The sequence below is a fragment of the Macrobrachium rosenbergii genome, chromosome 3 (assembly GCF_040412425.1).
Source record: "Macrobrachium rosenbergii isolate ZJJX-2024 chromosome 3, ASM4041242v1, whole genome shotgun sequence".
In the NCBI taxonomy this organism is placed as follows: Eukaryota; Metazoa; Arthropoda; class Malacostraca; order Decapoda; family Palaemonidae; genus Macrobrachium; species Macrobrachium rosenbergii.
The window spans coordinates 10,860,830-10,873,139 of record NC_089743.1 but is presented as its reverse complement, the minus strand read 5'-3'; the positions used below and the strand labels follow the sequence as shown (position 1 = coordinate 10,873,139).

Below are 12,310 nucleotides of genomic sequence, written 5' to 3'. Positions count from 1 at the left end.
TTGAGTGGCAGAAACGAACTGTGCTCTTCAGCTATGTTGTACCTATACACTCCCCAGAAATGGGCAGGGCACTTACCTGCACCAAAACAATAGAACAATACCGTGAATTTCAAATCTAAAGCTGCCGTTAAAGTAGAAACTAGTAGCTATGTGATTATTTTGTAAGTTACATATATAAAATCATTGTTTCACCTCGTGCCATTCTCTCAGTTACTAGACTTGCAAAATATATACATATATTTTTTTAATGGGAGTGATTTTAAAAAGCAGGATTAAATTTTCAACTTTTTCTGTTGCCTGACTGTACAGCACTTGGAGCTTGAGTGGAACAGAGTAGACTTCAGAGTGCACTTTCCACGTTCAAGTTGCTATAGGATTTATGGCAATGGATACAAAACTGATATTATTAAAATATTTTTCAAGTTCATAAAAAAATGGCAATTAATACTGAAGACTCAGCACTTGAAATATTTTAGTTTTGAGAGTGCCATTTCACGAGACTTACCAATTATGTAAACACCATTGGCTCTTAGTGGCAAAGTTGTCTTTGGAAGAGTCCCGTTATCGTAGATTTTCCCATTCATGAATATGACCCAATTTCCAGTTTGGAAACCATACTGGAAGCAGAAGTGCGCCCACTGCCTCATTTGTGTTATGATGCTGGAGGTAGCCCAGTTGCCATGGAGTGATACCTTGTACCCAGTTTTCCGGTGATCTGATCAGACAGAGAAATATTTACTATTACACTTTTATTGCTGAAGTATCATATATTTTGTAAAAGGGCAATAAGAAATGAATGCTTCAACAGTACTGAATTAATACCAGAGGATAATTTAAGATCATAGTTATAAAAGAATTGCATCATCTGCAAAGAGTTCATATTGTATAGTGAACTGTGAAGTTGGAATGTATCAGTATGTGCGTGTGATCCTTGACAGTACAGGTAAAATGAAGGAGAGAGTTACACTATATGCAAGTTATGACATATTTATTACTCTAATGACAGTATATTTTCATTACATCACTGAGAATGAGACGTGGTAAATAATGACTACGACGTCGTGCAAGTAACTTGTTTATTATAAAATTTGTGTTGTTTCAGTATTACCAGTATTTAACCGATGTGGGGAAATGAAATCTACCAATTAAAAATATAAAACCATATTGCTTACGTCACTTAATAACAAGTGACAATATATGCAGCTAAGACCATAGGAATAAAAGAAATAGAAGTACCAAGCGCTTTCATGTTATTTCCAACCCATTTTCGGGGTACAGTGTTAAAAACCCCAAGAGTAACTAACAAAGTAAACATAAAAGCTGAAAGTGGCAGCAAAAATATATTCAAAATCATTGAACAAGTTAAAACCAGTACAGAGGTACGGATGTAAAGTCCCCGCTCAATGCGTTCTCTGTAGAGAACATCCCGTTTTCTGCAGTGCCTTTTCATCGACCTAAGGTCGATCGGAATATATATTTATTGTCATAATTGTAAACTGTATATATGTTGTCTTTCTAAACAATCATGTTTTATGTACAAGGTATGAGTTATTTATGTTATGTGTCAGACATTGTTGATCACTATGTTCTCTGTATGAACCTGTCCTGTTTTTGCAAGAAATTAGTTTGACCTCAGGTCACCTGTAAATCTTTGTACCAGCGGTCTCTGCAAATTACGCAGATATCCACATCCCGTTTTATAAGCAGCTCGTTTTCATCAATAAACCAGCAGTACTTGTCTTCCTGCTCATTATTTCGCACCTCTCTCACAGTGGTGAGCCCCAGAGTGGTTCCCGAAAGCCATTAACGGACCCAAATGGCGACTAAGTCTTGGCCCAATGAACCTAATCTGTAAAGTCATTTGTGAAGTCTCTGCTGAACGTGTTGTTTGTAAAGTCTCTGCTGAGCAAGTTTTCTGTGGTGATGTCCCATTTTCTTTGCCTCTACAATTAGTCACGCCTAACGTGCCAGGTCACGCAAATTCAATCATTTAAACTATGTATATAATTGTTTACCCATTGTCAATTGTGTATCGTGTATTTCTTCTTTCACAGGCATCAAGATTGTATTCAATTTCAGTTCTGTCTATTTTCACATTGTAAAGTGTACTCATTCGCTGTATTTATTGTTAATTATTATTGACCTCAGGTCACTTATGCTCCCATTGTATTCCGCGACACGACGTCAGTCTGCCGCTATATAAACCACCTGGATCATGAATAAATCAGCAGTACTCTTTTACCTGCTCTTCTTTTTGCACCTCTTAAAGTGTTGACCCTGGAGTGGTTCCTGGAGCCATTAGCAGACCCATACGGCAACTCGGTCCTGGCTCCAGGAACTTACTCATGCCCTTAGTGGACTAATTACGGTGCTGTAACCAGCGTTTGGTCGTGCTGACTCTTGTCGGCAAAATCACCAGCGTATTAGCGGACTCACACGGCGCGCCTCCAAGTGTGTTTTGACGCGAGTACCCCACTCCAGTTAAGAGGGCAAAGAGCGAGCATGGACGCGGACATCCCCTCCCTCATGCAGTTAACTGCTAACCTTGTGGATTCGGATGTCTACCTCCCTCCCATATCACCCGTGCCCGCCCCCGCACCGAGGCTCTCAAGCTCCTCCACACCCCTGCCCAGCAAGACAATCAAGGGCCGCCCTGTCCATAAAACTGCCACCGTTCACGCAGGGGAATCCATTGGCATGGCTGTACATGGTCAAGAGCCAGTTCAGGCTGGTGGAACTCAACGATGAGGTGCTGCAGGCAGACACAGTACTCAATGCCCTGCCAGAGGATATCTACAGGAAGCTCGTCCCATTGGTGTCTGCTGCACGCCCCCTTACCTACCACCTCCTGAAGAAGTCCCTCCTCGAGGCATGCTCCCTGCCGGTTGCCGAGCGGGCCGCCCGCGCCCTCGACCTCGCCGTCAGCCCGCGGCAGGATCAGAGCGTCATGGAGTCATGGGGCATGATACAGGACCTCCTCACCCTCCCAGACACTGACGGCAGCAGAAAACAACCCAAAATAAGCCTGTCGCGGGAGCTCCTCCTTCGTCAGCTCCTCCCGGAGGTCCGCACACAAATCCCTGAACCCTACGCCATGCCCCTCGAGGTCCTGATCCACACGGCGCAGCACCTGATGGACTCCGTGAAGGCAACGAAGCGGGTACCAGCGCCCGCACTACCAGTCAGCACCATCCAGCAGGAGGAAGGCTCAGAGCAGGAGGTCAGCGTTGTCACCAGGAGGTGCCCAGCGCCTCACAACAGGTGGAATTCCCTGGGTCTTTGCCACTACAACAGGTGGTTTGGCAAGGATGCCCGGAACTGCTTGCCACCTTGTTCATTCACCCGTTCAAAAAATGGGGGAGGTGGCGGCGAGCCGGACAGGCCACCATGGCAGCAGAAGAACCCAGGGGCCCAGAACCAGTAGGCTTCTACGTTCACGACACCGTCTCCGGCAGGATGATGCTGGTCGACACGGGGGCTGTTAGATCAATCTTCCCGGCATCCAGAGAGGACCTCAAGCAATGTGGACTGCCCTGGCACATCTAATGGGGACCACTCACCACAGCACACCGCCTACAACCCCGCAGCCAACGGAATGGTGGAAAGGTTCTACAGGTCTCTGAAGGCGTCCCTCGTGCTTCGTTGCTCCTCTGAAAACTGGAAGTACCCGCTGCCCTGCGTCCTCCTCGGGTTGAGGACCGCCCCCAGAGCCAACAGCAACCCCTCCTCAGCAGAAAAAGTCCACAGGGAGACTCTGGTAGTCCCGGGGGAACTTGTCGCAGAGGACAGGGACGACATAGGAACGCCGAGGCTCCGAGACAGGGTTGGAAAGTTTGCCCCTGCCAAAAAACATTCACCAACAGGACGTCCCCCTTCATGCCCCCCGGGCTGTCCTCCACCACCCACGTCTTCGTCAGGGACGATGCTGTATGCCCACCCTTGACTAGACCCTACAGGGGACTTTCCTCGTACTGGAAAGGAACAAGAAGGCATTCCAAGTATCCATCCATGGGCGGGAAGACTGGGTGTCAATAGATCGTCTAAAACTCGCATTCCTGGAGGGGGCCTTCGGAGGCGAACCCCAAGATTTCCTGCGGGATGCGGCAGCCCCTCAGACAACCCCGGTTGCAGGAAGGAGGCGAAGGTGTCCCGAAAAGCCTAGAAACCTGACAGAAAGACACCCCAACAAACCACTGCAGAGGACACCGGGGAAGATGACCACCCTCTCCAGTTGACATCGAGAAAGAGAGGCCCCCTTCGTCGCCCCAGCAGATACCTGGTTTAATCAGACGTTGCCTCCGTCTTGGGTTTGGGGGGAGTATTGTGAAGTCCCCGCTTAACGCGTTCTCTGTAGAGAACATCCCGTTCTCTGCAGTGCCTTTTCATCGACCTAAGGTAGATCGTAATATATATTTATCATCATAATTGTAAACTGTATATATGTTCTTTCAAAACAATCATGTTTTATGTACAAGTAACGAGTTATTTATGTTATGTGTCAGACATTGTTGATCACTATGTTCTTTGTATGAACTTGTCCTGTTTTTGTAAGGAAATAGTTTGACCTCAGGTCACCTGTAAATCTTTGTACCAGTGGTCTCTGCGAACTACACAGACGTCCGCATCTCGCTTTATAAGCAGCTCGTTTTCATCAATAAACCAGCAGCACTTGTCTTCCTGCTCATTATTTCGCACCTCTCACACACAGACACAGCTCAACAGGTGATAAAAAAGAAACGAGATTAAAAATCTCTTTAAAGCCATATTCTTACTGCTCAGAGTACATGCTCTAATTTACATGGAAAATCTAGGATTAGTTGCATTTTTCAACAGTTTCCTCTTATACACAATTGTCTCTTTCTTTTGCTATATGTTTTTTATCTCATTATTCCAAAACTTCTGATATCAAAAACTCATTATGCTAAACTTAGGGACTTGATTGGGAGTGCTGCATTTTAAGGTTGAATTGCAGCATACAGCACGGAAAAGAATAGATAATTTGAGTTAAGTTGCCCAAAGGTATACAATAGTTCAAGTGCAAACTTAGTAAAAGATGAGATCACTTCAGGTTTTGTAACTTGTAAAGTTAATTTCTCTATTCTGTTGTTTGCTATATATGGCTCCAGCAATTTACTACAATACTATTATTCCTTTTACGAACAATTACCGATATGAACCATCACTTCTTACAACAAATAAATAATTTTAAGCAGTAGACCTTAGTCTCTTCAAGTTTTAAAAGTACAGTGAAGGTCCCTGTTTGTACAAACTCTTGCAATTCAGATCCAGATGGTTTTGAACTAGTGAAATTTTTGTGTCTGCTAAGCACCACTCAGGTTATAACATAGTCTTGTCATGTCACAATGAAAATCTATTAGTCTTTTCCATGTGGTGGATGCTACACAAACATTCCCACATCAAGACTTAGGAAAGTGAGTTCTGAGGGACAGTGCATGGAGATAAGGCAATGGTGAGCAATGAAGAGGAAAGAGCAGCTACTTGGATGAAAATTTATACAGAAGCCGTAACAAATGCAGTGTTCACCACATTAATTCACAACTGTTGGACCAGTTGTCTTATAATGAGCATCTCTGAATCAGGTGACTGCTGGAAGTAGAAATTAAGTGGTAATTACCAGACTTATCTGCTTTAGTCCGTGGGGCTATTTTCTCTCAGTGCTAAAAATTTAGCCTCAATCATGTTATTGAGAAACTTGAACCCCACCTTTCCTAGCTCTGTAATGAGGTAAGACTTATGGTCAAAATTATGATATGCTGAAACCCATTATACCTTTGCTTATTTGGGCAAACTGGAAATATCACCACAAGTTAAAGAAGAAAAATAAGATTTTTATATTTAAAGCAAATTTTTATTAGAATATCTCTCAGTGAAAATACAAGAGAATGTAGTGAAAATATCTCATGGCTCTTTAGTATGTAAGAGATGATGTAAAGTAAATTCTTGAGTTTTTATCAACATAAATTCATTCCTGGGCAAAGACGGATATCTCTAATAGCAACAAGTAAAAGTTAACAACCAAACATTTGAGAAATAATTTAGTCAGATCAATAAAGGTAAGAACTGTGGAAGAACTAAAGGTAATTAACAATGCAGCCTTCCTTTAAGCTCACAGGTATCAAGCAACATCTCCAGTACTATAAGGAAGACTTTTATTGTTAATGGTTTAGAAGACTTCTTTTACTTTGAAGTGCGTCACTGTGGTAAAGAAAGGCTATTTTTGAATGTGAAAAGATTAGAAAGTTGGGTCGAAAGACAGAAGCAAAATTCTGGAGAAGTAAAATGAAGCCGAAATATTTGGGGAATCTTATAGTTAACTGGGTGTATTGAGCATTACAAGACTGGAAACTGACTTTGAAATGTTTTGGAAAAAGTGGGCGAGTATTATTGTCATTCAAACAAATAAAAAACCGTAATCTATAACAAACCTTAAATGGCTGTAGAATTGCAAAGAAAACCTCCATAGAGTTAGTTACTCATATATGAAAAACAAGAGGACGGAGTAGAAACTGTATTAAATAAGCAGAGAGAAATCAACAAATAAAAATAAACATACATAGACAGCAATATGTCATTAAAATTACAGCAATGGTTAGAGGGCTTTTGAAACAGTTATATCACCTCTTAAGCAAAGAAGCACTAGTATCGCTAACATTGAATGAAGGGCTGTTCAACAGTTTTGCAAGAAAAGGAATGGAAGTGACACGATGTTATACCTCACCAGAATAAGGATAATGATGTTCTGAAAGTTAAGACATGCGCATCATTTTTTTGAGGCACAGGGACTGAATACAGTAGCAGAAGTTTTGCGTGGAAATGGCACTCACAGAAGATGGTCAAACTGGGTAATCCAGTGATGGCATGAATCATAGTCACCATTATTAAGAAAAGGAAACCCACTACTTTGAGCACCGTTGCTTGCAAAATAAGGATCCTGATAGCGGCTGACACCCAGAGAAGAGAACAATGTTCCTGTGATGCTAGAGCAAAAGATCTCAAACCTGTGACCTTATTAACATCACCTCTGTGAATGTGGGAAGCTTTGCGAGAAATACCTTGTTTTCAGACCACATTAGATAAGCATTTATGTCTTTCTGATATGCTGAAAGTAGAAATTACCAAGTTAGTCAGAATCTGTAAGTTATGTCGACAACTCCTCTCAGCATGAGATTATTAATTTTTGAGGTACTTAAAAAAAAAGAACCCTTGGAATCGTCAGTATCACCAGGTAACATCAGATATCCAGAGCCATGGGTATTGTTCAGTGCGAGTCCAGCCTCATGCGCCAGTGACTGCACAGGAGAGGTTACTAGCAGTATCATGTTGCATTCCAGAGGTAGGGGAATGAATAACTGCAAGAAGAGTCACTTCATTTCCATAGTAACGATCTTATTTCCAAGACCAACTATCACATCAGTAGAAAAGACTAAAATGTCCGTAAGTCTTCAGAACACTACCTTGTAGAATAACAGACAAGGTTGATACAATAAACACCATAAAAAAAGTTCTGCTTTCATTTGCTTAGAAAGCCTTGAATGAGATTAAGTATGAACCATTCAGCCTCCCAATTACCTGATTTACACAAGTATATCTTTGGATAACTAAGTCAGAAGCAACTCTAAAGTGAGCGTGGACAATTAAGATTCCATACTCTGTCAAGGTTGTCTTAGGTTCCGATAGTAGATGCAGAAAGGACATCACACATACCTTTCCATAACTCTGTGGGTTCCGTTACCTGGCCTTTGTCCTAAAACCCGTACTCCATCCATCCTACATCTTTTAAGCACACAGGGAGTCAGGAAATGAGTGTATAGATTTAAGTATTTTTATTAGTGCTCAGTATTAGAGATCACTTGAATGGAAATTGGCATATAACTGTTGCAGTCGGTACATGTAGAAATCTGTGGAACACTCACCATGGGAACACCGAGAAGCATGATATTATGTTTTACAAATCAAGTGCCGTGTAGGATAATTGTTTAAGGCAGCAGAAATACGAAACATGTAGTACTACGAAAATTAAAGTGTAAACAATCGGTGGTACTGCATTTGTATGTAAGGTAAAGCAACTAGAGTAGCATTGTAACAATCGCTAGACTGATGGATTATTATCAATATACTTTGTATAATTATAAAGAAAGGGAGACGATAAGAACAGGCAAATTGGGTGCTGTAAAGGTAAGGAAGTGCCTAGGAAAATGATAAGTAATTGAATTGGTTGAATACGATTCTGCAGTATAATTTGGCCATGATCACTGGAATTGGTATAAGGGTGAATGGTTCTGTGACGTTCCTTCATTTTTATTTCTCAGACAAGTTTAACACTTATTACTACATGTGTTTGTATTGTTTACTGATACATTCCGTATGGTAGTCCATGCTGTAGACCTAATAAGATGTTCTAAATTCTGAAGAAAGCAAAAATTTCCCATAAAAAATGGCAAATACTGTTTAGATTGAGTCATCCTGTTATAAACATTTTTATCTAGAAATTTAATTCATTTGTTTCCCTTTTACAGGTAAGTAGTGATTATACGTTATTCAGTACCCGTAACCGCTTTAGAACATAGCTGACGAGGAGTGAGAAGGTAAGAACATTATTTTTCTTTGTGTAGCCGTTGGTTTTCTTATCTTTTTCCATTCGTTTATTTTCTACTTGTACATTTTAGTAAGGAATTGAATGTGAGCGTCATTGTTTAACAACATTTTCCCGTTCATTTGCACACCTTAGTGTTTATGAACCGTGCTTATGAACTTCGTGGTAAAAGTAGATATGCAGTTTTTCCGAACACCAACGGAATGGTTAGTTGCCTACACCATCCCCGGTATTGACATGACACGGCTGTGGTAACAAAATTTCAATAAAAAAAGGGGGGAGACGAGTTTGAAACTGATGATGCCTTTATGGCAGTTAACGGGAAAAAAATACTTGAAGATCTCATTCCATAGGAAAAGTCATAGAACACTGCAGTGCAAAGTATTTTAGTAATGTACTACTGGACTGTAGTCACTGGTACAAGAAAAGAGTGTAGCTAGATCGTGCAATAACATCAGTCAGCATCAAAAGACTAATAAGTAACGGTCAGTAGGGCTTTTAAGCATTAACATACCAGCTTTTAAGCTTTTTCCTGCAGAGTTACAGTTGTGAGCAGTGGGGCTATAGTTTCATATTGCCACATAATATTGCTTGTTTGGCATAACCAATATACATGAGAGCGACATAAAGTCATACCCTCAACATCAGTATTATTGCTCTTTTAGTTTTTTGCATACAAACAACACCGTAATTTTTCTTTCTCAAAACAGCTTGTTGTGTGAGCAACAATAGCAATATAGCATATTGCTGCAAATATTCACTTTGCATTTCTTAATCCAAGAAAAACCATAGTTTACACCTGCCTTGAATCTATTAGATTTTAAATATATGGTTCAGCCTAAAAAGCTATATGAGATTAAACACATGGCTAAGACGGTAAAGGTGAGTCTATTGCAGCTCTAGAAAATGTTCTCACTTCGACAGATACATGTACAAATTTGCAGGAATAGGCTTATACTCTTCTCTGTAGTCAGGTGATGAGTACTTCATTGGAGGGGTGGGTAGAGCTCTCGGCTACACGCTGTTGGCCCAGCGTTCGACTCTCCGACCGGCTAATGAAGAATTAGAGGAATTTATTTCTGGTGATAGGAATTCATTTCTCATCATAATGTGGTTCGGATTCCACATATAAGCTGTAGGTCCCGTTGCTAGGTAACCAGTTGGTTCTTAGCCACGTGAAATAAATCTAATCCTTCGGGCCAGCCGTAGGAGAGCTGTTAATCAGCTCAGTGGTCTGGTTAAACTAAGATATGCTTAACTTTGTAGTCAGGTGAACAGCATTATCTTGTGCTGATATCCTGGGTGTGGGTTCAAACCTTCCCCGGCCGCCAGAATTTCTTCGTTTGGTTCTTCATTTACATCTCGGGCTTTGCAGTGGAAGTGTCTTCGAAAAGCAAAGAAATTGACAACCTACGAGGGCTTTGTGGTTATTACAATAACAAAAATATCTGGTAAAACATGACCAGTAGATTCTGAATATATCTGTGCGTGTGTATATATGTTACCGGCAATGTGTGAAAAGCAGGTATTCTATAGAATACCTAGGCAATATATACAATGCTTGAAGTTTTTAGGCAAGGTATGAAATATCTGTGATGTGCATACTTTTCATAGGCATTATATAAAATGCCTAGGCATTATAAAGAATGACAAGTACTAATCTGGCAAAGTGTAAAATAGGAAAGGTCTTTTCAAATAAAATTTCTGAAAATGAAACAACAATAAAAATTTAACATGTTTCATAATGAAATAGGAAAGTACCATAATGCGTTTCAAAATAAACAAAAAAAATGCGAAATGAATTACAGGATATTCTGACTGAAAGAACAATAGTTCCCTGGTGCCTTCTTAGTGCTTTTAATGTTTTTACATTATTTATTAGCTTTTTGTAAGTGGCTTCTGTTAGAAAAACACTTTTTAGCCACGTTGACTCGCACTTGAAATAGTTCTTCTAGAACTATCGTTGCATGTAAGCATGTCGTGAATGTTGCCCAGACACTACACTCTCTTCTGTCATCTTTACCCAGCACAATATGGGCCAGTCTGTGCCAGCGCAGTGCTTTGACAACGGGCCAGTCTCTGTGGCGGCAAACCCAGGCGCCACTAACGAGACTACAGTATTCTGTACTCTGCTGGTTTGCCTTTTGGCATTGTATAGATCTAAAAACTGTATGAAATATCAAGTATTTCATACTTTGACTGCCAGTGTTCGGCATTGTATATATTGCCTAGGCATTCTATAGAATGCCAATTTTCACACATTGCCAGTAACATATATTTATATATATGTATATATATATGTGTGTGTGTATGTGTGTGTATAATATATATATACACATGTGGTGTTTATTAACCACAGTGCCCTCTTGACTTCTCAATTTCTCCAAATTTTGGAAGCGCTTGTCATTTTGAAGCCTAGAACCAAATTAAGAAAGAAATGAAGTTTTTCAGACGCCCCTGAAAAAATTAATTTCTTTCTTAATTGGTTTCCAGGCTTAGTAACGACCAGCGTTTCAAAAAAGTGAAGAAATCGAGAAGTTATGAGGGCATTGTGGTTAATAAATACTACATGTATATCTGGTGAAGAATGGCCGGTAGATTCTATATATATGTATATATATACATATGTATATATACATATATATATATATATATATATATATATATATACATATATATATGCATATATACATATATATATATTTATATATATATATATGAATATATATATGTACATATATATTGTTGTTTTGCGGTCGTGAAAATTTATTTCTTGAAAATTTCTAGCCTTGGCTAATGGGGGCCGCAAACATAAACCAAAAAGAAAAAAAGAAAGTGTAATGAAAGGTCGCCAGAGAGATACCTTGATTAGGTAAATGTTAGTTTATTTACAAATTTACAGAATAAATGTAACAGCAAGTGAGTACATGTCATCTCTCAGTTTAAATAAGTTCAATGCACTGAAGAACATTCTTGCAGGGGGGAAATTTGTTCCCAGATAATTAAGTGATTTTGATGGCAATGGGTTCATTGGTGTGGGCATAATGCAAGTTGTGTCAGGAAGAAAAGGGCAATAATCACATAACTCGGGATATTGACTTTTGGAGGTAGATAGATGTCTGATGAGTATAAATTACCTCAATATCTATCATATGGACATGAATAACAAGAGCAAGATTCGAGGAGGTTCTTAATTCACTTATATACATCACTGTCAAGGGGATAATTACTTCATTAGTTCACTGAGTTCAAAGGGACACTTAACATAATTATACGCTGCACTTGTAGATAACAAAGGACGGGATAATGAAAGATGAAAAGTTCGAGATAAAAAATAAAGCTTAAGGGGAGACTCCTATCGATTACAGATGTACCTTATGCAATTTTTCTATGCTTTAGCTAAGCATGAGTGGGCTCTTCCTTCCTTCAGCAGATTTCAGCAGGCTTGATCAATGGTTGTTTTACTTTCTGCCATAACTGGAGAGAGATTGGAGCAGCCCTTGGAAGAGGTCTTCCTTCTAAGGTGGCTAGCTTGGTACTGGCTTGTCTTCTTTCAGACAAAAATTTCTTTCTTGCCGAGAGGATGTCCTAAGGCTATATCTCGCCTCGTATGACTTCTGGAACAAAAGCAGGTCTGCGAGCTGAGAGAGAATACAAGAATTTGGCAAGAGTTGCAGCCCAGTGAATTACCCCAGG

The 12,310-nt window shown here is 40.1% G+C and overlaps 1 protein-coding gene across 1 annotated transcript in view; it reads right to left on the bottom strand.

Annotated features, from left to right (window-relative positions):
• Positions 1-12,310, bottom strand: part of LOC136850562 (uncharacterized) — an 86,642-nt gene that overhangs the window by 52,894 nt on the left and 21,438 nt on the right. Inside the window, exon 3 of the mRNA XM_067124190.1 lies at positions 506-715. Coding sequence (XP_066980291.1) covers positions 506-715 — 210 coding nt within the window. The remainder of the gene's footprint in view (positions 1-505; positions 716-12,310) is intronic.